The sequence below is a fragment of the Sceloporus occidentalis genome, unplaced genomic scaffold (assembly GCF_023333645.1).
Source record: "Sceloporus occidentalis isolate IW3139 unplaced genomic scaffold, rSceOcc1.0.p SCAF_42, whole genome shotgun sequence".
Taxonomy (NCBI): Eukaryota; Metazoa; Chordata; class Lepidosauria; order Squamata; family Phrynosomatidae; genus Sceloporus; species Sceloporus occidentalis.
In genome coordinates this window covers 2,862,388-2,889,102 of record NW_028317022.1, presented here as the reverse complement: position 1 = coordinate 2,889,102, position 26,715 = coordinate 2,862,388, and the positions used below count along the sequence as shown (strand labels likewise).

General features: G+C 37.9%; 1 protein-coding gene across 1 annotated transcript in view; it reads right to left on the bottom strand.

The window, feature by feature from the left end:
- LOC149289873 (nesprin-1-like) overlaps positions 1-26,715 on the bottom strand; it is a 129,969-nt gene that overhangs the window by 70,754 nt on the left and 32,500 nt on the right. Inside the window, exons 39-70 of the mRNA XM_089490176.1 lie at positions 26,069-26,251; positions 25,569-25,712; positions 23,477-23,632; positions 22,924-23,088; positions 21,895-22,067; positions 20,880-21,033; positions 18,979-19,122; positions 18,251-18,415; positions 17,665-17,982; positions 16,714-16,869; positions 16,279-16,449; positions 15,827-16,153; positions 15,216-15,368; positions 14,403-14,570; positions 13,854-14,030; positions 13,228-13,374; positions 12,585-12,710; positions 12,103-12,279; positions 11,504-11,769; positions 9,211-11,371; positions 8,099-8,436; positions 7,460-7,604; positions 6,323-6,541; positions 4,928-5,196; positions 4,570-4,735; positions 3,996-4,151; positions 3,405-3,557; positions 2,811-2,993; positions 1,685-1,822; positions 1,185-1,370; positions 814-936; positions 64-250 (exon numbers count right to left, since the gene is read on the bottom strand). Coding sequence (XP_089346302.1) covers positions 64-250; positions 814-936; positions 1,185-1,370; positions 1,685-1,822; positions 2,811-2,993; positions 3,405-3,557; positions 3,996-4,151; positions 4,570-4,735; positions 4,928-5,196; positions 6,323-6,541; positions 7,460-7,604; positions 8,099-8,436; positions 9,211-11,371; positions 11,504-11,769; positions 12,103-12,279; positions 12,585-12,710; positions 13,228-13,374; positions 13,854-14,030; positions 14,403-14,570; positions 15,216-15,368; positions 15,827-16,153; positions 16,279-16,449; positions 16,714-16,869; positions 17,665-17,982; positions 18,251-18,415; positions 18,979-19,122; positions 20,880-21,033; positions 21,895-22,067; positions 22,924-23,088; positions 23,477-23,632; positions 25,569-25,712; positions 26,069-26,251 — 7,894 coding nt within the window. The remainder of the gene's footprint in view (positions 1-63; positions 251-813; positions 937-1,184; positions 1,371-1,684; positions 1,823-2,810; positions 2,994-3,404; positions 3,558-3,995; positions 4,152-4,569; positions 4,736-4,927; positions 5,197-6,322; positions 6,542-7,459; positions 7,605-8,098; positions 8,437-9,210; positions 11,372-11,503; positions 11,770-12,102; positions 12,280-12,584; positions 12,711-13,227; positions 13,375-13,853; positions 14,031-14,402; positions 14,571-15,215; positions 15,369-15,826; positions 16,154-16,278; positions 16,450-16,713; positions 16,870-17,664; positions 17,983-18,250; positions 18,416-18,978; positions 19,123-20,879; positions 21,034-21,894; positions 22,068-22,923; positions 23,089-23,476; positions 23,633-25,568; positions 25,713-26,068; positions 26,252-26,715) is intronic.

Below are 26,715 nucleotides of genomic sequence, written 5' to 3'. Positions count from 1 at the left end.
TAGTATGTAGCTACTGGAAAATATGTATAATGAATAAATGGCGCATAGGTCGGCTCGGTACACTTGCCTGCATGATATTGCACTGTTGGATGGCTGTGTGCTGCAGACGACTGGTCTCCTCCTGTAGTCTGAGAGCAGTCCGGCATATAGGTAAACTCGTGACCACTTCTTCAGGGATTCTCAAGGCACTCTGACAGGCCTGGACAGCCTGGACCTTTGGCTTAAGTGACTCCATTTTGGACAACAGATGCTGAAATAATAAACAGCAACATGCAATTATAATTAAATCCCAACCTAACACGTTTTAACAATTGTAGAGATTTGCTTCTTCTCTTAGCTTTTCCAAAATCATGCATTTGCACACTCGGCATTCAGCTCTTGCTTCTTTTTGATGGACACAATGGGCATGGCCAACTTCCAAATTCAAAATTCACATGGTGCGCCCACTATTTAAGACATCCAGGAGAGCTGTTTCCTTCTCCAGAGGGAGAAGTTCAGTACGTTATCGATGTTATATATTATAATTGGTAAATCCACAACAATTTTGAAACAAGCTCTGCCTCCATAAAGTATAGTGACGCTTACATGACCCTCAACTAAATGCCATGCAGGAAATGTATTTGGCTCCTCTCAGAACCTATACAAAGTTTAGTAATGCTGACATGATCAGTTATGGCTTGATCAAATAGTCTGAGGCATCTGTTGTCATTAATTTAATATTTACAGTAGTAAGTAAGTAAACCTGACGAACAATACTGTTCATATACTGTTTGGCACACACAGAGGGAAGCAAAACACTACGTGTCCAGTTACCTGTCTATGAGACAGCTGTTCTTTTAGACTCAGCCGTCCAAGCTCAGGAGAGGTCAAAGTGGTTTGGGCCTGATCAAGTGCAGTTTGCAAAGCTCTTACTTCAGTCTCAAAGTTCTTCATATCCTGCAGATACAAGTAAACACATTAAAGATAAAAGGTCATAAACACGATTTACCATGGTAGCCTCCAGGCCTCTAGATTAAGCAAGTTTATTGGAACACACTACATTACTGTATACCATACTCTATTGTCAAAGAAAAATATTTACTTTTCCATGGGAAGACCTTTTTTGAGAGTCATAAAAGTTTAGTAGAAATATCTTACGCCTATTAGGACTTGACCAAAGTCTGCAGGTCTCCAGCTGTTCCTACCTTAGCTGCATCCTGGAGGTTCTGCAGACGATGTTTAAGTACGTGCTGTAGCTCTTCAGTCTGCCGTCCAAGTTCTGACACTTGCCGGGACATCTCTTCGGTATAATACACAATTGCCAGATGATCTGTCTTCTCATTCATAGAATCCAGATCGCTGTGGATATCTCTTGATTCCTCCAACATAGCCTGGTAACAAAACAATTAGTATTCCAATTATTATAATTTATTTATATGCAATTTTCAACATTTACATTTTTTTGGTATTTTATATAAAAACTTCATATGTGTAGATATCCCCTTGGTCATATTTTGGTGTTTATATCTTGTGAAGATATATGTGCAAACAATATTGGTAACATCAGCACTGCCAGTTACCGGAAATTCTAACAACAGAAGATGCAATCAATGGAAATTGCAGGGAACAGAAAATTGTATTTAAATTGCCAGCTTTTATTATGGTTTGCACATAAAAAATATATCAACCATGAACATTCACTGACCTTGTATGTCATGGACTGGTCCCGAAGCTGGCTTGCTGAGCTCCAGGTGATATGGCCATTGGCTAAAATCTTTGCTTTGTCTATCCATCTTAGTATGGACTCCAGCATCTCATTGTATTCTTCCAGATGTACCATGGCCTGTAAAGAAATGAAAAGTGGAACGTGGAAGCAAAATAAATAAATCAATAAGTCATTAACTCAAATAAACACCTGCCTCATCTTCTAATTTACCTTCACCCTTGTGAAGGTACATTAGGTCCAATTAGGTACACCCTAGAAAACCAAGTGGTAATAATACACAGATTCACAAACAGGTTTACACTAGAAATCCTACAAAACAGAGAGAGATAACTGAAGAAGAGAATTAGAATGATTCATATAAAAAGTATGATAGATGGATTTGTTTACAGGAAATGCTGATTTGTTTCCACATAAAGTGTTCTAAAGTGCCTACACTGTATATGAATCAACCACACTCCCATAAGGTAATTCCTTTCTCAAAAATATTTATATATAAAAATCTAACGTAATAGAAACAACCGTAATCAATTATATAGCTCCAGGCAAGGTAAGTGATTGGGTGAATGTGTCTATGTGTTACGTGACTGTGTTTTTGTGTGTTAGAGTGATGGTGCGTATCTTTATGTAAATGTGTTAGTGTTTGTGTTAGTTATGGGGGTGTGGGGACCACTTAGCTTTAGATGCCCTCCCTCCATGCAACAAACAGTGGTTACCACCACAAGTTACCCTGTGAACCTTGTTTAGAGCAAGGGAACCTAGTAGATAATTATCCGGCTGACCTGCATCTCCCATGGTTCGCTATATGTTTTTTGCTGTCTAAAAATTACTGTTCACCAACATATGTTAAGTTATCTCCCCATTTAAAGTTACTATTATAGTATAATCAGGATGTAAGATGTGGATTTAATAAACTCAACTGGGTTGTCGTTGAATGCAAGGCCAGTTATAAACGTCTATTCATTATATTTTAAAAGTAAAGGATATGCTTTTTTGAAAAATATCATCTAACAGAAAAAACTAGTGCAATATTCTGGTTTGGGGTCAGCAGCCTCGCCAGTAGCCTGTCTGGCAGTTATCAGTCCGGGCCTGGCCAGCGGTACTGTACCTGTTTGAGTTTGCCTGCTTTGTACTCTGCCTCTCTGCTGGCTTGCTGTTGAATTTCAGTTATTTTCCCAATTTTGTCAAGCAGCTGCCTGGCCAGTAAGCGATTCTGTTCAGCAAAATCTTGCACGGCAGCATCCAGTTCTACCAGTTTTATGTTACAGTTGTCTAACTGTTCGCACAAGATCTGAATTATGAGAGAACAAAGATATATAGAGTTAGTATTTTAATAATGAGAAATTTGTTGTTTAGATGCATTTTTATTAAAAAGCAAAAAACAAAACTGGAGGTGTCAGACTGGAAGTGTCAGGTGAAGATTAGTTGACGACCAAACTCATGGGTTTATTGTCAAATTGGAGCTGCCTGTGCGATGGATGATAGTCTGTCTGCTTAGATTCTAATGTACAAGTCACTTGGATCATTTTACTAACTAAAGCTGGGAGTAAAAATGTACTTTGAAAGATAATCTAATCTTTGCCTAATATTTTATTTAACAAATATCAAAATAATTTAGTTATTGGAACTACAGCTTCCATGAGATCTATAGTTTATAAATAGCTGTATGGTCAAAGTGCCATCTATGTCAAATATTACTTACCATGTGGTCTTTTCTGGCTTGGGGAATATTATTTGTCTTTTCCTTTAGTTTTGATAAAATATTCTCTAGTTTGTCTCCAATCCCATTGATCTGCTGATTAAATTCCTGTTGGAGTGTTTGATTTTGCAGGGCTTCTTTCTGCTTCATCTGGATCTAGATTGTGGAACAGAGAAAATCAGAATCATTGTTACATTCTATATGTAGACTTCTGCCCAGGTGTTGTGAAGAATTCATTCCAAGGCCATACTGGTTTTTAATAATGTATATAATATTTACATAAGAACCAACATATTTACAGTACATCATAGCCAGCGAGTAGCCATCGTGGCAATGCATTAGTACACTCGGCATTCATGCAATCATTTTAAATCAGCCACATTTGTTCACTTAAGGGACAAAAGCTGTGATAACACAATGGTCTATTTCATTGCTATGATGATAAAGTAGTCGTTATCTTTATAGTATTAGTGGGTAACATTAGAATATAAACTTCTGACTGGACTTTAAAGGACAATGTCACTATTACGTTATATCCTTCAATCTATCAAATAGTGGCAAGTCTTAATAATTTCTGACTGTCTTAGGTCTTACCTCCTCATTAATGTTTCCAAGAGCAAAGGCCACCTCAGCAAACAGGAGAGAGAGCTCTGAAGGCAAAATGTTATACATCTCCAGGTATTTGTTCTGTTGTGCTTCGGACAACCTTTCCACCTTCTGCCGCAGCACATTACATTTGTCATAGAGAACCTTGGAGAATAGCAGAACGGTTATTCAATGTCGTATTCAATATATATGAGATTTTTAATGATCATAAACAAATATCATAGTCAATATTAAACCAAAGGTTTAAAGGTGATGACATTGCTTAAAGATATCCAAGATCAGAAGTTTAGTTAAACTACAAATAGATGAACTATCACCCTAAAACCTAGATATTAAGCTTCTAAGGAACTACAATTGAACTAAGTTGTATTGAGTTGGGGCTTTTCAGTTTTGCACTGTAGATACCTGTCATCATAGTGGATCTAGGCATTTGTCTTGGCTTTGGGACCTCATGTTCAACTAAATAAGATTAAACTGAAATTGTGACATGCTTTGGATATTTTATTCAATTGACGTTTGAAGGTCGACCTACTAATTTGCTTTTTCATGGTTTGTGCTGTACCTGCAATTCTTCCAAATGTACGCCTTCTTCAGTGGCAGGACTTGATAAAGCATCTTTGGTGTCCTTTATCCAGGCCTTTATTGAATTTAATTCTTTTTCAACATCCTCTCGCTCCTTCAGCTCCTGTTCTACAAGCTTTTTGCTTTTCTTTACTTTCCGACGCATGCTTAAAAAGTGAATTGTTGTAAACCAAAATTAGACTTCATTTTTATTGTGCTTAAAATAATTTGATTAGTGTATATCATCCATTTATCCAAATGACCTAATTCTTTAAAAGTGTAAATGGACACAATTACATGATGATACTATGTATGTAGGTGATACAGTAGGTATTGATAGAGTGACATGACAGTCTTACTTTGCAAATCTGTCTTGCATTGCCTTCATTTCTTGCATTACTGGCAAATCTTCTGGGGAAGCAGAGGACTCGATGTCCACATCTCTCAGGATCCGATTCAGAGCATCCTGCCTTAGTAGGGCCACCACAGCCAGCTCTTGCTCTAGCTCTTTATTAAAGGTTTCATGGCTCTCCAATAACTCAGCCAGCTCTATCTTTGATGCCTTTTCCGCAGAACTTTCTGGAAGACGTTCTTGAAGTTGATCAATGGCTAAAGTCGACTTCTGAACCTGTACAAGTATAAATTTCAGTCCACAAGAAATGAACACCTATGAGGCCAACCAATAACTGACAAAAATGCACTTGTTAGTTAAGAGTAAAAAGCAAATTTACAGATGACCCATTATGATTGTGAAATAGCCATTTTAATATTCCGAAACTACAGACGCATAGGAGGATAAAATGATTCAGTAGTAGATTATAGAAAAGAGGAAGGACTGGCAGAATGGAAGGTGGATGCCAAGTTGGAGCTACCTATGGAATGGATGCGAGACTGCTTAGATTGTAATGTAGGAGTGTGTGAGTATGATATCAGAGGGTTGATAGGAATCAAAGTTAAGCTTGGAGTGTAGTGGTGTAGAAGAAAAGAGATGGCTTGTGTTATGCCTGATAGATGTAGGCTTAGTAACGCTGTATTGTAACACACCATGTTATCACACTGCAGAGTGATTTAGACAAAATAGGTTGTTAGGTAGCCGATATATTTCACCATAGGAAAAGACCAACATTATGCATTTAGAGAAGAAAAAAGACGCTAAACTATGTACTGAATGGTTGTTTTTTTCGTGAAATGCTCCATGGAGAAGGATCTTGGAGTGCTTGTCAAAAATAGAATTTCCTACAGTGCACAATCTCTACCAAAGCTAGTTCATTTTTATCTTGTATTGAAAGTGCAATTAGTGTACATGATGAGAAAGTTATACTGCCTTTTTATATATAATTGGTAAGACCACCAGCAATATCGTGGGGGCAGCCATATTGGATGCCCCACTTCAAGTATCGGTCAGTGGCTTCTGCCACGTTTGAATAAAAGGATGAGTTTTGGTGTGCGTCACCCTCTTCCCGGTGCGCACTGGCGGCAAGGATCCCCACTTCCCTCCATGATCGGTGGCTTATGCAAGATTGTGGTTTATATTAATTAGAAAAAAATGTTTGTTGTGGGTATGGTGTTTTTTATTTTTTATTCAGTGTTGTCACAGCGGATGTTTGCCTCCCCAGCCTGGGTAAAAAACAGCTGTTTTTTTGTGTCTGTTTTCCCCCGAACATCTATATATAACTATGTAAACAAAAATACACATTTATGGGGTGCTCCTCATTTAGATCCATGCATACAGCCTGCAATCAAAGTGACTGTACCTTTTCACCGAGCTCTTTCCATTCCTGCACGGCCTCCTCTAGTATCTTCTCCTGTTCTCGGGCTGTGGTGCGAAGCCGCATCCATCTCTGCCACACTGTGGTCATTGATTTACTTATGGCGGCCTTGCTGGCATTATTCCCCAGCTTCTCCATCACAGAAGCTTTTTCCTCTAGTGCTGTGATCTTCTCATGAAAAGAGTTTACCAAGGATACAAGAGACTGCGAAATGAAAAGGATATAAGACTTATTGCTCTAGACGAGATCTTTTTTTTTTCTTTTGCATATTAAAGACAAAATTTAAACCTTAATTTAAAAAAAAAATAATGCTTACCACCAGCTAGTATTTCTGCAGCTGGCTGGACCAGGACATAACCAATTGCAGCATAGGGACGTTTTGTAGATTTCGGGCTCGTTTTTGCACATGTTGTGCCTTTTGTATGTGAGTGTAATACACTAAGTCACTTTATGCGATTGTGGATACTGCGCATAAAGTGGTTTTATTTATAATTTAGATAATAAAGAGGATTTTCTACTTATGATTGATTGACTTTGTCACCTGTGTGTATGCTACACCGAAGAAGACGTTTTTTTACCAATCAGACGGAAATTAATGTCCACTAAAAGGCCTGATTATCATCCACGTTTGTGAGTGGAATTCATTCTATATACACCACATATTGCTCCATACTATATTACACTATCTTTGTTTTGTTTTCCCCTTATGTATTTGCGCCCCATGTGGAGGAGTATGGTTTAAAGTGGTAGCCAAGGAGTACTTTGGGAGCAGCAGTGCAGTAGGGGAGTAATATGATATTTTGTATTTATTTGCACATTTATATTCACTTTGTGGTTTTGTTTATTTTTAGTTGTTTCTGTGGGGACTGAAACATTTTTTAAAGGAAGTCTGACAGACTGGGTATGAGGATAATAAATGCCCCAAAGGGGTTTGACTAATAAACAGTATGCTACAGGCTACTTGTGGGGAGAATAAAATCTTAATCTAGGGGAGGCCATTATACATTATCAAGTAACCAACCCTTGCTACCGTGAACACGTTTTTAACAGGACCTGCACAATGCATAGTTTATTCTTCATCTGAGAACTTTAAGTTTCTAGTAGTTGTGGCTGTCCTCTTACCTTGTGGGCCAAAAGTTTCTCTTCAGCTTTATGACATGAAGCATCTCTGGCCACTGAGAATTTAGATAGCTTCTTTTCTGCTTCATTCAGAGACACGATAACCTGGTGTCTATCCTCTTGGTATAAATTCCAGTGAACTGTGCATCTATAGAACCAAAACATGGTCAACAATAATTAGACTGGAAATACTATAGAAGGAACGTTAACCCAAACTGTATTGTTTGGAATAAATAATTAAACACAATTAAAAGTTAGGCTATTATATATATAAAAGTGTGCTATTACCCGGCCTGCCACAGCAGGTTACTTTTGGTTAGCGCTGAGGCTATGAGAAAGCAGCTGCACCTTTATTGATGAGCCTCACGAGAGGTTGAAAAGTGCATTTACACTCCATGACTCTCTCACACAAGACATTGATTTTGTATTGAGTTGTGTGATTTCTTGGCTGTGTATCCATCAGCCCTGTCAATAACTGAATGAAACATGGAAAACATAAACCAGGGCGTCCTTAACTACATGTCTTCTTCAAATAGCACTGGTGCTCTCAATGATTCTTGGGGATAATTAAGTCCCAGGATGAAAATATGGCAACACCCTATTACAAAGTTTTATGCTATCAGTAGTGTTAAAGTTTCATACCTTTTCAGCAACTCAATCCGGGATTGCACTTGGTCCTTTGCCTCTTTCCCTTTCGCCTTTAAAGATGTTACCGTTTGCTTCATCTGATCCAGTCCAGATTTGTGGACGTAGGGCTCCAGTTCAGACATCAGGACATGGAGCTCCTCCATGAGGCCATTAAATTTGTTCTGGGTACTAAAAAACTCACCGTACTCCTTCAAGTTCTCTTCAGAAATTTCAATATCGACACCATTTTCAGATTGCTTTAGTAACTCTAAGGCATCTTCCACCCAATCTGAGGCAGACTGCACAGCTTGATAGTATCGATGAGTGGCAACGTACACTTTATTTAGGGTGGTCTACAAAAGTAAATTCATGCTTATTAAATAGTGCAGATGGCAGGCCTGTGAGCTTGACATCTGTAGTTGTCCTATCAAATACAATGGATGCCTTCAAAAAGGGTCTGGATATTTTTTTTAAAGCAGAACATACAGTGCTATAAATGAGAGAACATAATATTTATATTTAAGAGCTTCTTGATCCATGGAGAAATCTGATTGCCTTTTAGAGTGAAGAAGCTTAATTGTTTGTTTTTTTTGCATCCTTTTGGATCAAAAGCAGGAAGGATAGATAGAAGGGTGGAAGTTGATGGACTGAGTTCTTTTTTCTACCTAAATTACTATGTTTCATACAGTATGTGATCAATAGTAATAACCACTTTGGTTGGCTGCAGTGTGCAACGTAGTGGGCGCCTGCACATCGGCTGCATTTATGTCATCAGTCGGCTGCTGGCCTTAAAGTGCCAGGGCTGTCCCTTCATCCCCAGTACAGCCCCCTATACAATTATAGAAAGCATTTCCTAATACATAATGCAGGGTAATTTTTTCACTTTTGTACCAGAATGTATATACGTGTGTTAATGTTAATGCAAATTCTGTTTAATATCAATTTAAATGTCATGTTTTCCATTGTCCCCTATGGAACCTGCTGGTTTTAAGTAAATGTAATGCAACAAATTGCCAAAAATTATTTTGTTGAGTCACTTGGTTTAAATTCACAAACTAAGCCACATTAAAGGCATCAGCTCTAATTGTTTAATAGCGGTTTATAAGTCATTAAAATAAAATACATACTTGCTTTACACTGACTGCTTCCTGGACTTCCCGGTCAAGTTCAGAGAGTTCAGCCAGGCTGTTTTCCAGGTCAGTAGGGACAAGTTCTTTAGCTTTCAGATACTTCTGTTTTTCCCTAATGCTCAGAGCATTCATTATTCTGAGGCATGACACAATTTCCTCTTGTTGTAATTGCAGCTTCCTAATCTCCTCTTGGAGGCTTTCGAGTTTCCCATCCAATGATATAGGTTCATTAAGTTCTACCTTCATTTGCCTTAGCCACTCCAGAGTACGGCAAATTTCTATTTGAAAATCTATACTCTGTATTAATCTGTTCTCGCATTCCCCCATTCTCTCCTTCATTACCACATTCCAAGACTTTAATTTTTCATGCCATTTTTGAATTTGTAATTCCGCTTTCTCATAAACAGAAGAGTCAAGCCTGGAGGAAAGCTCTTCTAAATTATCAGTTACCCGTCTCAAAAGAGTAGCTGTATCCTGAAGACTGGCTGCCAATGTACGATAACTTTTCAACTTGTCTTCTGCTGGAAGTGTTTCCTCGTTAACTTGATCCAGTTCCTTACTCAAAGTCTCTATTTTAATATTTAACTTTGAACAAAGATCATCATATTTGTGATATGCATTTGCAGTGTCCTCGAGCTGTCTGATTTTCTGTTCTACAGCCCTTTTTAACTTTTGATATTGGCATAAAAGCTGTGACATTTCCTCTGGAAGCCACGGCTGACCAGTGCTTCGGAAAATTTCCTTTTTCTGATTCAGTTCATTAATGGCTGTGCCCAGGTTTCCTACTTCATTTAGGATAGACGTGTACTCTTGCTTCAATGACAAAACTTCTTTAGCCAACAGACAAGATGGCATTTTGTTCATGAGTGAAAAGTGGTCTTCTAGTTCTTTTAGAGCCTTGCTTGTCAACTCGATCAACGAGGTATACTCTTTACGAATATGGATGGCTTCCTGGACCTTGGCAAGTTTTTCTTTGGCTAATGAAACAACGTAATGGCATTGCTGTGGTAAGGTGTTCAGTTTTTCCTCCAGATAAGAATGTTCAAATTTGTTGAGGGAAAGAAGGATCTCTTGGCCATTTCTTTGCAGAGAAAGTAGAAGATTTTCATATTCTGAGGCCTGCTCAAGTATTTGCTGATATTTGGACACCTGACAATAAAGTTCTGAATCGTCGTTCATCAAATTAATTTCTGGGAATGTTAGCACATCTGCCTGCTTCACCCAATGACATGCTTTATCTAAATCCTCCTTAAAGTACTTCCTTGAAACCATACTCTTCTCAAGTTCGATGAGCCTTTGACTGCATTTCTGCAGCGCACTCTCGTACACAATTTGAAGTTCTTGTAGTTTGCCCATCACTTCATTTTTCTCTTGCTCTGTGGCTTCCTTCATCAGTTCTCTGCCCTGGTTCAACAGATGGTTAAAGTCATTTTGATAGGCCTCCAGACTTGCTTGAACATTTCTGCATCCTCGAAGCTGTTTGCTCACATCATCTGGCAGTAAGCATATATACTCCCGAAACATAATTTTCTTTTCAAGTTCGTGAATTTGTTTTAAAGCTTGATAAGTAGCCATGAGAAACTGTGACCTTTCTGATAAGGCTTTATTTAGGTGTTTCTTCCTCTGGTTGACTAAGTCAGTAAGGCTGTCTATGTGTTTTTGTGAATCTGCTAGAGCTTTTTGAAGCTGTTGTCTTTCATTGAGACCAAGGCTAGCCATAATCCTGTCAGAATCTTTGATCAAAGATTTCAGCAAAATTTGTTTGGCCTCCACTTCACTACATATGGTGAGATGATCCATAAGCAAGCTCTGAGCGAGTTCCGGTGGGGGGCTTTGATTCAAAGCCTCGGAAATGCTTGGTTCCTGATCCTCAGCCCATTCAGTCAATTCCTGCAGTCGGGAATGGACTACACTTAGTTGTTCCAATGTGGAAACACAGGTCACAATTTTATTTTTAACAAGTTCTTGTAGTTGATTCCAACGTTCCTCAAAATGGTTGGTCTGCTCCCTGACTAATTCCTTGTCATCCGCATTCAGGTGTTCTATCAGTTTTTGTTTCTGATCCTTAAAGTCCTCAAGGGCAAACCTCCTCTCTTGCAGAAGAGATGCTAATGTCTTTAAGGCTTCCAAATGTGCAGCTGTGCTCTCTGTGTCAGATCTGATAAAATAAACAAAGAACTTAAGTACAGCATGATTTATAATAAAATCAGCAGGGATTGTCTTCAGCTTTAAATATAAAATCTTCTCTACAACACTATCACTTTCAAATTGTGGACGCGTGTTTATTTACCTGGCTAAATTGTCCCAAGCTGTGGTTAGCTTCTCAAGGAAAACATCAACTACGCTTAAACGTTCGTGATAATTCCTGGTTCTCTGAAGATCCTCTTCCCTCTGTAGCAGTAGATTATTTGCTTGAAAGCAAAAGTCCAGCCAGCGGTTACTCAGGTGTCCAATCTCTCCATGCTCAGGGGATTCCTGCCCATTTGTCAGTTTGTTAACCTTTTCAGTAAATAGTGTAATCTTGTCCTGCTTGGTTTGAAGATTTTGATTGAACTCCTAGGGAATTCAGAAATTATAGAGGAAAAACACGATTAAAGTTTTCACCTTATTCTGATAGCTTAATAGTAGTTAGGCCATCCTAACTTGGTGTTGCACCAGGGAAATGTCACAGAGATTGGTCATCAACAGCTACACATAAAACAGTTCAGGAAAAGGGAAAATGTAAAAAAAATGTAAGCGCAGAATTTTCAGACTAATAATTTAAGCTAAAATAAAGCAGCATATAACATAAATACTATATCTATAAATTGCAAAGCAATATCTAATATTTTAAAATAAGGTTGAAGTGACTAATTCATGTAGGGTGCTTTATTATTTAAATCACCATACCTTAACCTGTGATACCATGTTCTGGGCCAACTTTATCTCCAGCTCGGTCTGTCTCCTCTTCATGGCCTGCAGCTGCTGATCAGCTTCCTGGAAGTATGATTGGAGCTCAGCCTTAATTTGTTTGACTTCTTCCCACCCGTTAGTCAGGCCCTGGGCTGCCAGCATCTTTTGCTCGATCTGGAAACAGAAGAACTCATACTAAATGTATGTCTCTAGGACAGTGCACAGACACTTCATTCTAGATCAGCAGTTTGAAAGCATAACCCCAAGAATCTTAGAGGAATTGCAAACCAGATGAAATGACACTGATTTGTTAATGTACCCAACACATGTTCCATGATGGCTTCCCTTTAAACCTAATTGATCAAACTTTGCGAACAGATTATTTTTCTTTGTGTGCACACCAGGGGAGAAAAAGCCAGAAGATTACCTGAGATGATACACATTTATATGCATGCAGTTTAAGCAAGTAAATTGCTTACTGTCTGTTTGGTTTGCTGAATATCAATAGCTGTATTCTTCACAGCCGCATCTGATAAATCACATGTTGTACACAATAGGTCCAAGTATGTGTTGGCCTGCTCCAGCAGAGTTCTGTAATGTTTCACCTGTAAAATGATAATAGGCAGCGTTTCAACAAATGCATTGGTATTGTAAAAAAAAAAACACTTTCTCAAAGAAGGTTTGCATGTATACATACAACTCCAAATTAGTAAACAAAAAATTATATTTCATGTCCATATGTGCAATTCCTAATGCAAGCAGAGATAGTCATTATCAGGATAGACGAGAAAAGTAATTTGAAAAGAAAAAAATTACTTTTATACTTGCCAGGTGGCCTAAGGTAGGTGGAGTTATGCTGTGTTGTGTGACTCCACCTACTTTAGGCCCCACCCCCTTGGGTGCCGGGTTGTCTGGAGCTCATTTACCGGCATTTAGGCTGTGTGTGTCTCTCAGACAGGCACAGCTTAAACACAATGCTACCTGTGCATTTATAATACTTATTCCTATAGATTTGGGTAGGCATAGGTTTACTGCGGACCTACAGTTGCTATTTCTTTTTCCGCAGCACCTGATGACAACAGTGTGCAAGTGTTTGAAGTTAATCCGGCGTCAGATACTCACCTGTTTCATCGCCTCAGTGAGGGTGAGTGGCGCTTTAGAGCTGATTTTTATCTCTGGCTGAACAGTGGAAAACCAAGCCTGGCACTGCAGCAACGTGTCTTGATGACTAACGTGTTTTTGGAGTTCATTTTCCAAGCTGAGGTATACCTGCAGTCAAAGCGGAGAGTCAAATGAACTGGTGCATGTGTCGAAGGCATGCTAACAAAATGGATAGAAAACCTCTTTGCTAATTTATGAATATTATCATCACAAAAGTAAGGCTCCATATGAAACGGATTGTTAAACCTGAGTCACAATCATGCTCCAAACACTGTGTTATACAGTGTACGTCAAAGGTCATTGTGTTCACATTATGTTCACAAGGCCTAGACTGTGAGAGCTGTGGCAGGCCACCTGCATGTGTCCTCTTCAAGGGAGCTCCGACCTCTGTTACTTGATCCCTTCTGCCATTAAACATCAGAGGAAATCATGTCATATCCCGGTGCTAGAAGGCAGCAGGTCATACCGATGGTGCATTATACAAGGTAGGTTAATAACTGGATCCTCATGATGGAGGTTGAGGGCCTCCTAAACATATAAATGTTTATATTGTTTTCACAGGCATAAATTAAACATGTAATACATACTCGTTGTGCAGTGCTACAGATGGCGGTGTAACTGTCTCTGGTCCCCTGCAAATGGGCTTGTACACTCTGCTTAAACTTTGCCTGTAGATGTTCAGCGCAGTGGAGAACCAAATTTTCTCCTTTTGTTTTAAGATCAGCCAATCGTTCTTCAAATGCAGCAATCTCCTCCATCATTGCCTGTCAAGACACACAGTTCATTAAATGGACAAATCTGCTTGTCTACCTCATCCTCAACGATTCTCAGACAGCGAAAAGATAGTCAAAGGTGAATCATGGGAGATGCAGTTCAACAACTGTTCTAAAAAAAAGAATAACATTGGGCGATTGTGTCAAGAAGAGATTTCTTTTTGTCTCACCAGCAGGAATGTCACCAGTGAGGAAGACATCCGTGCACCGAATACACAGGACAAGGGCAATTCTAACTGGCACAACTTCTATAGAGGACTAGCCTTGGAGAACAATGTAAGCCCTACCTTACACTCCAAAAATCATGTATTTTGATTAGTTCATTAGTTTCATTATTTTACAGATTTCATCTATTTATAATACCTTGTGATTAGCCATCTGTTGTGTCACTGTTTCCAAATTGTTGCTTTCCATCAAGTCAGGCGTTACTAGTCTGGTGGACATATGTAATAGCCATTTCTCCACATCTTGCAGCTGGGAGTTGTAGATCTCATGTTCCCTCACCTTTTCATCCAAGTCTGCAACGTTTGCCTAATCAAAATTATAGACAAAAATAAATCTGACATATATACAACAGTGATGTTAGCAATTAAATCATTCAATAGGGAGCTGTGAACATACACGTGTGCATAAATCCAAGCCTTTTCTTTTGGTCACTGAATAGTAATAAACTTGTAGAAAACAGATTTAACTTTCAAATTGTTTCATAACAAATTCAATATTTGTTTGGTTGCCTTTTTATATGAACCCCTATCATCTCTGCAGAAGGTTGTTATAGGAGTCCATTTAAGGTCATAGTCTTTCATTGTCAAAAAACACCTTATCATTAATAATCCGTTTACCCACAGCCAAGGTTATATTTCTTTTTGCTTTATTGTTGTTTTGTTACTATTTCTATAGGAAAAATACATGATACATTTATGTAAGATGTATAACACCATAATTTAATGACACATGCATTTGTATGGTGCGCACAATAACCAGTCTGGACCTGCTGATCGATTAACTTCTTGCCCTTTTCCTTACATCTATGGTAGAATAACCAAACTGTCAAAGCAGTCGTGTGATAGAAACCTCAAGGCCAACATGCCTACCCAAGCAATACACTTTCATTTTAATTAACAGACGAATCAGCCATTATTTGATTTATTCTAAACGGCACAATTATATTTTCACCTTTGCCAAGCTGCAAAGTTCTTGGTAGTCTTTTAGAAGCTTCTGAATCTTGTCCCTCACAGTTGAATCCTGGGCGAAGGAAAGCAGAGATTCGCCTTTTTCGCTCACCAGCTTGATAGAAGGCTCACGTGAAAACACTGTCTGCTGTATTGACTATATGAAAACACAATTGGGCAATGTTGCGTTATTACGACTTGTATTTCATTATTTTATGTACTCAAACTTTTCACATTTTAAAACAAGCTTTGCCCAAAGTATGTCCAAACCAGACTTGTCCAAACCATTGCTTCATTAATGCCACATCATAAAAAGAATCTCAAAGAATGCATATCACAGCTATATGAGAGCATCATGACGTCTTTACAGTTTGTTAAAAAGTTTTAATCCAGCAGTTATAAAACAACACACTGGGGTCTGTTTACTAAAGTGCGATTGATATCAGAGTTTTGAAACTTTCCCACAAATTCTCTCTTGAGTGAATGGACCCAACAATATATTCCTGCAAAAAGGGTAAATCAAACTTTACGACAAACCTATGATCATAGTCGTTTACAAATTACCCATTCTGCATTTTCCTTAGTTCTTACAATCCCTTTGTACATTCTTGTTACCTTGTACTTGGCTAACTGAGCTTTCTTTTCATACAGCTCAGTTTTTGGTTCCACTGCAGCTTGAAGGAGAGACTGATACTCTGCTAGCCACTGGCCCTGGGCTTTGTACTTGTCTGAGAATTCCTTTGCCAGATGGATTCCCTTTTCTAAGGTTGTGTGTTCCTTCCTTATTGAACTTGCCAGTTCTTCCAATTTTATCATGTGGCTGTGTATCTCTTTTTCCAGTTGGTCAGCTTCAGGCCCTTCCAAATACTTTAAAACCTTTTCGCCCTTCTCACGAGCTGATTTTAGGAGGTTATGTCCCATATCCATGTCACTTAAAAGAGCCTAAAAAGATAAAATATAGTTGTATAATAAAATGCAGAAGATCTTGTATATATTATACTATTTACTACCAACACATGCTTGAGCCACATATTTAATATTGTCACGCCATTGCCCAAAACACTTACTTCTAACTTCTTCATTTTCTTTTCCGTTGCAGATTTATCCAACACGCCAATATCACTGATAACATGTTTCAAATTTTTTTGAGCCTCATCCCACCACTCTGCATAAGCCTTGATGGCCAGGTCAGATTCATCCATGCTTCTGAGCTCTTCTTCAATATGCTGGATTTGTTCCTGTAGTGAGTGGACACATAAATTGTATATTAACTCAATCGTATAAAGTAGAGAATGGCTGAGCTACATGATCTTCAAGGACTGCTGTCTCAGAAAAAGGTGAATTTGAATTGCTGCAATTTTGTTGAGGCCTGACAGCTATATTGGAGAACCTAAAATCTTGGATAACATAGTCCTTTACAGCATTATTAGGGAATATTTTATAAACCCCTTGCATACCTCGCTATAGTCACTACAGTTATGTCATGGAATGAAAGCCTTTACCTGGATATGTAATCGGACTGCTTGGTAACGAGATGTGAGCAGTGTGATTAGACTCCCAATCCGACTGCTGCTCCAACTCTCCTCCAGCACCTGCTGAGCCAACGCGCCAACTTCCTCCACCTCCTCTTTGTACACCAAGACCTCGTCCTGCCATTTCTTAAACAAACAACATAGGACGCCAGTCATCAAGTCATTCAAGTCTGTGACGTGATGTTCTCCTAATGTTCATTTTAACAGCTTAGCATTCAAGAAAATAAGAGAACTCCTTGGTTTTATCATTTCCCCAACTGGTTCTTTATCAAGCACACACAACTATGCATATTACTTAAAATCCAAATTTTTTTTCTTCTGATGTTCTGATGTACTAATATAAAGGTAAATTTCATTCAGCAACATACTTTACTAACTAGCAAAAATTATCAAATGACTAAATACGGATAAATTATGTGTCAGAATAGTACACTGCTAGCATGCCTAATTTCCTGTACAAAAACAACAATCAGTAATTTAACAACAGTAGAGAATAAAATTAGTGAGGAGGTATAATCAGACAGATCTTGAAAACACGAAGATTAGAGAACTACTATGGTAGGTTACCAACAATGTTTTAGTTAGTGCATACGCATATTACTGTAAAAAAGAAGACTGGAACCTCTGTATCTTTTCTATACAATAGCTGATATTTGTTGCGAGCAGGGCTCTCTCCACCTAATGTATCGGTTTGTCTTAGTCTGTCAATTCTCGTCTTGTCAAACCCCTTGAATATATGTATTGTATTAAGCGCTGCGTAAACTGTTGGCGCTATATAAATAAAAGATAATAATAATAATAATAATTTGTAATATTCCAACATCTTGTAACTACATGGGATTCACTTCCACTAATAATAAGAATTTCATCTTATTTCTTAATAAAAACTAAATAGGATGTTGTAATAAAATATTCTATTACCTTCATTTGGAGTAGTTGCACCTCCTTTGTTGATCTATCGGACTGACGCCCCTTTCTTACGTTAACCTTTCCTTCAACAGATGTTAACCACTCATCTGTCCTCTTGAACTTCTGTTCCATTAGTTTCAGCCTGCTCAGGGTAGTGTTGATCTGACTTCTAGTTTCTGCGAGCCGCTGCTGATAAACTTGCCAGTCGTGCCTTAATGTCTCAAGTTCTCTGTCTTCTGTGTGGGGGACACCCCATAGTATAACATCTTCTCTTATGTGAAGCACTGCGTTAAGCAAGGCCTGACCTTCTGCACAGCGCACCTGTAGCTCCTAAAACAGTCAATGAAAAGGCTACATTATTCTTCAACACAACAAAAATGAAGGAGTAACTTTCAAACGTTAAAAAACACAAATTCATTTATGTAGTTAGATTCTGATATAAGTGAACATCAAGTGTACCTAGATGTATGATTTTTAACGCTGTCTTTTCAGTATCACCCAATGAGTCTTATTTTTCCCCCAAAACTCTGGTTTTGGTTTATCTTCCGTTTTTATGTCTCGGACATACCTGATGTGTATTGAGAATTCAGTCTTTTACCTGCAAATCCTGAAGTGTTGCTTCGTGCATTTGTGTATCGCCATCAAGATGGGTCAAGCTGTCCAACTTTTCAGTTTCCTGTTCCAACCAATCTTCAAAAACCTTAATCCCCTTCTGATAATCTTGGTGGGCTATAACTAACTTATCCATTTTCACAATATTTTCCTGTTAGGAAAAGCCAAGACCAAAACGTAAACTGTTATTTAGTATTTTTTTATTTACTAAATGTATTTACTAAAATGAGTTTGTATCTTCAACAGATCAACTGCACTCTGCATTATGAAAAGCTAGCCTTGGCAAGAATTCTGCAAGAATGCTGATTTGGACCTCTATCTTTAATAGAGGAGGTGACTTTTAAGAAATGTCACTGATTTAAAAATACCGTCTGTAGGGGAGACCTAAACCTTCTTTTAAGACGAAGCTCAGCGAAGTTGGTCCTTCATAGTATAAGTACATGAGTTAAAATCACAACTGGCATGACAAATCTCCCTTTAAACAATAATAACCTCTTTATTTATCCAAGAATAATGCTAGTGTCTACCTATACATGTGCACAATGTACATATAACAATGTCAGAGGTTTACCATATTTTCCAATGAATATGCAATCAAACAATCTTTAGTTGTTAATATCACTTGAATCAAAGTGTTTCCTATAATCCTGAAAGCTTGTTGGAAGGTTTCTTAAATAATATAACAAAACATTAATTTACTACAATTTGGAGTACCTTTGCCTTTTCTTTGATGGAACGGTAGCGTTCTTGGAGTTCTTGCAGCTCAAGCTGGGTGACATAGTGTTCGGTCATACTGGATTCTTTCATCTCTATGGTCTCCAGCAAGCTGCTATGACTTAGAATTTCCTCACTTAATAGCTGGGAATAAAAAAAAAAAGTACATTTATTTTAATATATTATGCTTAAAGGAACATATAATTGAATATTGTTTTTTTTAGTTTTTTACCCATGTACAAATAATGTTGTTTTTTTTAACACATTACAGTAACAGTCCAATTATTTGAAAATGGAAATACATCACTATGCTCATCAGAAGAATAGGAAATCAGGATGGCTGCCCCAGTTAATGTGTTTTTTTTCTGTATTTTTTTAGTTTTAATCACTATTATTATTATTATTTATTGTTTTATATAACGCCATCAAATCCTGTAGCGCTGAACAATGGGTAGACGGGACATAACAAGTAGTATGTAACAAAACAATATGACGTACAGAAACAACAGGTGAGGAGGGCCCTGCTCAAAGGAGCTTACAATCTAGAGTAGGGCTGCAACTAACGATTATTTTAATAATCGATTAGTTGGCCGATTATTTTTTCGATTAATCGATTAATCGGATAAAAAAATTAATTTTTTTTTCAATTTAAAATAATGTAATAAAAAACGTACAATTTACACTTTCATCTCTTTATCACAATGGCCTCTCTCTATTCACCTTCTTATTTTACTGATATAATAATAAAAGCTACAAGAACCCAAACACAGTGTTTCTCAAACTAGGTTTTAATACAAAGTTATTAGTAAATATTAATTCATATGTTAACTATTTTTCATATTTAATAAAAACTATGAGAAAAAAGCCTTGTTTAAATTTTTTTTTATTTACCAAACTGCCCCCGGTTATGCACATCTGACCCCCAGCTTGCCACTCTGCCCCCATATATGCCTTATACCTCTTATATGCCAGTGATATGCAACTGAGCCCCCTGATATACCTTTTACCCCCAGATATGTTTTATGCCCCCCTGATATGCCTAATATCGATATGCCTTATACCCCCTATATGCCACTGAGCCCCCTGATATACCTTTTACCCCCAGATATGTTTTATGCCCCCCTGATATGCCTTATATCGATATGCCTTATACCCCCTATATGCCCTGAAATTCATAATACCCCCATACACCACTATAACTCACCCATACACCATTCTGGCTCCTCCCCCTCCTACACACCACTCTGGCTCCTCCCCCTCCCATACATCACTCTGGCTCCTCCCCCTCTCATACACCACTCTGGCTCCTCCCCCTCCCATACACCACTCTGCCCCCTCCCATACTCCACTCTGGCTCCTCCCCCTCCCATACACCACTCTGCCTCCTCCCCCTCCCATACATCACTTTGGCTCCTCCCCCCTCTCATACATCACTTTGCCTCCTCCCCCCTCCCATACTCCACTCTACCTCCTCCCCCCTCCCATACTCCACTCTGCCTCCTGTCAGCCACGGAGGTTCACAAGACACCAGGGAGCCGGGTAGAGAAGCAGTGAGGGGAATCCAGGTCCCCTGCAGCGTTGCGGGGGATCTGGATTCTAGTGTTATAATCCGATCTCTGTTTGAGGTTGGATTATAATTTTTATAATCGATAAAAATCGTTTCGATTAATCGATAATGAAAATTGTTGACAACGATTTTCATTATCGATTATTATCGATTTTATCGATTAGTTGTTTCAGCCCTAATCTAGAGGTCATATAACCTTGTAAACCTTGTAACCTTGTAAACTGTCCGCCTCAAAGTTTAAAGAGCAAAGATGTAAATAATACTATTCTTGTGTTTAATTCTCCTCTGGTTGAAAAGAAATGTCTTTTAAAACAGGATGAAACATTTGCTGTACCTTTGCTTTGCTCTGAGCTGTCATTTTGTCCCTGAGTTCTGGATACTGTCTCTCAGAGTCATTGAGTCTATCTTCCACCTTCTCCATCCAGCCGGAAAACTGACAGACATCATCCTGATAGCTTGTCCATTTGGACAGAGCACCTTCAAGTTGACTGCAAAAGATAAGATAAGCGGACATTATAGTTAGACATGGACTGTATAGGGCAACCGTACCACCGAATGGTATTAAGGAAAATCAGAAATACAAAAAATAAAGTTGCAAAAGTTATAACACGTTTAACTGTTGTAATAATGCTAACGAAAAGGACAAAAATTAAATATAAATGGGCTGTTCAAACTAGACAACGCAAAGGTGCTCTACAATGTCAGGCCAAGAAAACTAAGCAAGGCTGTCATTTTTATCTTATAGATATGTTTCTATGTTTGAGCAACAAAGCTTTTCAAACTGTCTATGCCCTCTCCTACGTCACATGACTTCACTCTAATATTAAGCATTCCCTAAAGAAACATGAAGGTTTTACATGATTACAGTGGTATCTGTGGGCAGGATACGGGCATTTCATACCAGTTGTGTGTATGTAAATCAAAGAAGGTACATATGAGTAAATATACTATACGCATAAACTTGGAAAGTCTCATATCTTTATTACCTTCTCTAGCAAAGGTTGGAAAATTATTATTTTATTACATTTTATTTTGCAGAGCGTCAGCAGATTCTGTAGAGCTCAAACGATGTAGGGCGAATATAAAATAAAAAAACATTAAAAAGAACAACAATTTGGCCTAATATAAGAAGGAGGATCATATAGAAAAATGAAGGTGGTTAAGGTAATTAAGACAAAAGGCAACACTTTGGAATCCCTTCCATCAAATCATTATTAACGTTGTGCTGATCTGGTTTGCCCGTTATATAGATTCACAGTATAAATGTCAGATGTTTTGTGTTGATTAAAGGGTTATAATACCATCATTGTGAAGCACAAGTATAAACCTTTTCCCCAAACCTATACTACCTTTTGCACTGAATGCAAGCGGATAATAGGGCGGCCCAAGAATCTTTCAGCTCCTTCAGCAGATTCTGAATGGCAGGTGCTCCTTCTGGGGATGTGTTTCTCTGGACAGATTCTCCTCTAGTTAATGTCATCTTCATGTGTATTTCCTTCTCCTGCTTCTGTGTCAGGAGTGTCTATTAACAGGTATCCAATAAAAGAAAATTAGAAACAGACCAAAAAGTGCTTCGAAAACAAAAAAACACACCAAAAAATATCAAAATTAAATATATACGTACACGTCTCAAAATATATCTCGAAATTAAAACGTATTCTTTTCAGAAGCTGTTCTGTTAATAGGTCCTTACACATATTTCTGTTTATATGTATATATTTATAACAAAAAATATATATTTTTTGCTGTTCTGATTTTGTATATTTTTTTGTAGCTTAACACTTTGTTCACCACAGAGGCAATGTACTGATTTGATGTGAAAAGCTACAGTCAGTCCTCTGGTGCTAAAAGTGTAATTATTTGATAGCTAACATTCTTCACCACAGTAGCAATGCACTTTAACAGATGCTGCGTGGTTTTCTGGTGTAAATATCTTAAATAGATACACAAAACAGATCACATCAGTATCTTGTCTTTAGGGAACCGAAGAGAATAAACATAGTTCCTTGCATCTGTTACAAGATCAGTCTGGGAAAGGTTCCATCTCTTAGCAACTGTAAGCAAACTACTGTAAGGAGTATGTCTTTTTGGGTACCTCTTATTTTGAATGAGAACAAAAATAAATATTCAGTTGGGTGTGAGGGTTTTAACAGGTTGCTTTAGAGTAGGCCATTCCACTTCTTCACTGTAACCATCAATGAAGCAGTTCAGAAGGTTGTAAATCAGTTGGGCGGAAGACCTGGCAAACCGTACTAAATTACTATCTTTATTTTCTGCATTGTGAGACTTCATCCACCCATCTATCTATCTACAGTATATGAACAGCACGTTGTACTATTTTATTGAGCATAAGTCCTGGACGAGCAGGATATGCCTACCTCCAACTTGGTCATCCTACTGTCCAAGACACTCTTGTCAGCAGTAGGGTGGCTATACGACTGAAGCATGTGAACAGCGTCATTGATCCAGTCTTGAAGCTCAGTAAGTCCTTGTGAAAACTGCTGATGTTCTGAGACAATCCGATCCATTCTTGACATTTTTTCCTAAAGTGAATTTGTATATACGGTACACTTAATTTGTCTGGAGTTGTTATGCTTCGTGGTGAGGCTTTAGATGTTGAGGTTGGTGAGTGAGACAACCTTCTTAATTAGTATACAACTAAAACAAAACATTTTTTTATACATAAAAAACAAAATCTAAGCTATTAACCAATTCGTGAAGGTAATAACAAGTATTGATTGTTATGTATACAAATTAAGATCTGTGTACTTTTGTCTATTACTATTTGTGATTGGACTTATGGTTATGACTTTCTTTTCACTGCAAGAGGTGTTCCTTGACAATAGCAATTATTGACGGAAATAATGCAAGAAAACTTGAATTAATTAACAGAAAAGATAGCGACAGCAAGCACACAAAGTACAGCTTTACCTTTGTTAGATTGTTTAGCACTAGGTACTGAGAAGATAGCTGCGACACTGTATGCATGAAGCTTTTGCTGGCGGACTGTCCTTCCCTCAGCAGCTGAGCTTTCTCTTTTAGCCTGGTGATCTGCGGCTCATGGCAGTTTATTTCTTCAAGGATAGACTAGAGAGCACAAGCACATTTTGATAAGGACAAAAAAGCATGCCACACACAGCCACACGTAATGCACTGAACATTTGCCATTGACATGCACATGTATCATCCGTGTCCCCGTGTTCTGCAGCTTCACATCAGCTGGACTGTACTGCCCTATACAGTTCTGATAATATATCTTTATCTCCTTCAATGAGACCCTTCAACAATGGAACAATAATATTCAAATGGGAATTATCATGTGGGATAGGCTCTCATACAAGTTAGACACCAATTTTGTGTATTTTTTTCATGGGATTCTTCGCCTGGGTTATTTTTCCATTCTCCATAACATAATCTTTTTGGTGCACTTTTATTATTAATATAATTTCAGTTGTTCTAACTTAGGCTTTTATCATTTGCTTGATATGATCATTTTCATTTTTCTTCAAATCTTATTGGGTACCCCCTTTTTGATGTATCCAATGACTTTATTGTTATTTTTCTTAGTTTTTGGAACTTCACAAACACAAACTTCAGACCTTTCTTCAGAACATTAAAAAACAATTAGATTTCACAGGGCCTACTTAATTTGAAGATATTTGAACATAGTTTCCCTTTGGTTGGTAAGAGACACGGTCAGGCTCTATATCTAAATACCACATCGCAACAGTCTACAATTCCGAAATGTATGCCTGATACGGAATGGATTAACATTTTTAAAAAAGCCATTTGAATTTGTATTCGACGTGAGCTTGTGATACGCCTCGGTTTAACTCTGGTACCGTATTTCTCATGTGGTTTTGTTATGAAATACACCTGAACTGGAGTTTTATAAAAACTTTAAGAGGGATCCATCAGTTTTGATGGCATCATGGTAACAGCTGGAGGCCGCCATATTGAATTTCTTCCACAGACGAACGTAAAGCAGAAACATGGTGAGATCTCACTGAACGCTAGCTTTTAAGAGACATAAGGTAACAATATTAATGTCTAGAGATGTACAGCTATACAAAAAGAGTGCTGCTGGAGTATTATATGTTTGTACCATAACGACAAAAGCACACAATGCACACAAACAAAGACAGCTCAAAGGATTGACGGTTTATAGCGCAATGCAATCGCACATCATTTAAAGCTTCACACCCCCTACATGTCATCAAACTCAGATCAGTCTCAGACAAGATTTACTGCCCTGCCACATCAAGTCCACTTTGATTTCATACAACAAAATTATATATTTGAATACATCTCTAAATGTGAATATTTCTACGCAAATAAGCTTTGGTTTTGCAACCATTTAAGTACATGCAAGTACATGCATGTGTTCACAATCATTGGCAGCTGCATACTTGCAAGTTATTATGAACAAGCAAAAGCTGATTTTCTATATAAATAAATACCGTTTTAGTTGGATACAGGGCTGTCATAATTGTGTTATCACCTGTGCTCTAATTGTAGATTAAGTGACCTAGTAAATAAGCCAAGGCAAATGCAATAGCAACATAGACCAGAAGATCAATGAAGAGCAAACAGAACATAATGATATTATGTAGCGCACAATACTGTTTTTTTGTCTGCAAGTAACCACGAGTCATATTGCATGATGGCCAGCTCAATAAACCATGTAATTTGCTTTAAGGATCTATAACATTGCACTATGGTGATATTGTTCATGGAGCAACCCCTTTTTGGTGGAGCACCCCATGATTACAGTATGACATTAGCTGCTGGGCCACAGGTTGCTCTTCTCACATCAGTAGGGTGGACTTGGGAGTGTTTAGTAGTTTACATGGAGGTCTGTGTCCAACTGCAACTCTGTATATCTTCTGTATGCTGTATAAGAAGCTGTTGGGTCCCAGGTGGGAAGTTGATGCTGGCTTTTATCCTCACTGATTGAAGTGCAATTTTACTAATAAATTATATGACAACTTACAATATTGATAGTCTCTCAAACAACATTTACCTGTAGTTTCTGCTGCTCTTTCCTTTTAGAAGACAAGTCGTGGAGACGGTTGTTGCTGTCTTGCACTATCTTTTCAGTATTGCTTAGCCATTCCTGAACTGGCTTGGCACTTGCTTCAAAGTCTTTCATTTGGACCATCAAGTTCTGTGACATTCACAAAACAGAGGTTATGAACCAGGTATAGTACTTACCAATGCCCCCCCATCACTTACACAGGTAAACACTTTTTATTAACTCCCCCCAGCTCTGCAAACTCTATATATATATATATATATATATATATATATATATATATATATATATATATATATATATTAGCTGAGCCCAAGGTGGAATGGAATCTCCAATGTGCCCAATAATATTTGTGTCTGTCTATCATGACTTATTGTTACTTGATTCTCTAGGCTTTCTTAGACGCTGTGTTTAGAGAAGCGGGGTATCAGTAAATCTAAACCTTCGTCTTTATCAGACAATGAGCCCATGCTTTTAAAGGAAATTACCTCTAATGCTGTTTCTTTTTGATGCAGAGATGAAATGAATCCCCTCCAATCATCCTTTGCAGTCTGGACCTTTTGTTGGACGGTTTTAATTTTCTCCTCTGGCACAATACCGCACAGAAGTTCACCTCTAGAAGTCACTGTCTGTAATTTCCGCTGTCCGCTGTCACTTTCTGATAGGCATTCCTAATCAGAAGACAACAGATTTTCAGTAAAATGAAGGAATCCAATTCGCATTGGAGAAAAAAACAGTATAATATAATAATATAAAACATATATATATATATATATATATATATATATATATATATATATATATATATACTGTATATTATATATCTTTCACCAAAAGCTCAATATAGTTTGATAAGCATTTCACAGTTCCACAGAAGAGCGTATCCACTAAACCATGAAATGTTAGGTCTCACATATAGCACAAAATTAGAATAAAATAATAAAATACATATGTTTATGGGGCTCATTAAAACAAAAGAGAAGACTCGATTACTACATTGTAGGGATGTGCAAGACTGAGGATAATCTGGAATGTGATCTATTGCAGTAGAAACAAAACCTGTTCAAATGCAGCTCAACCAAGAACAAAGACTTCCTCCAGTGATGCACAACTTCAGGCTTTGAGGGCCACAGTC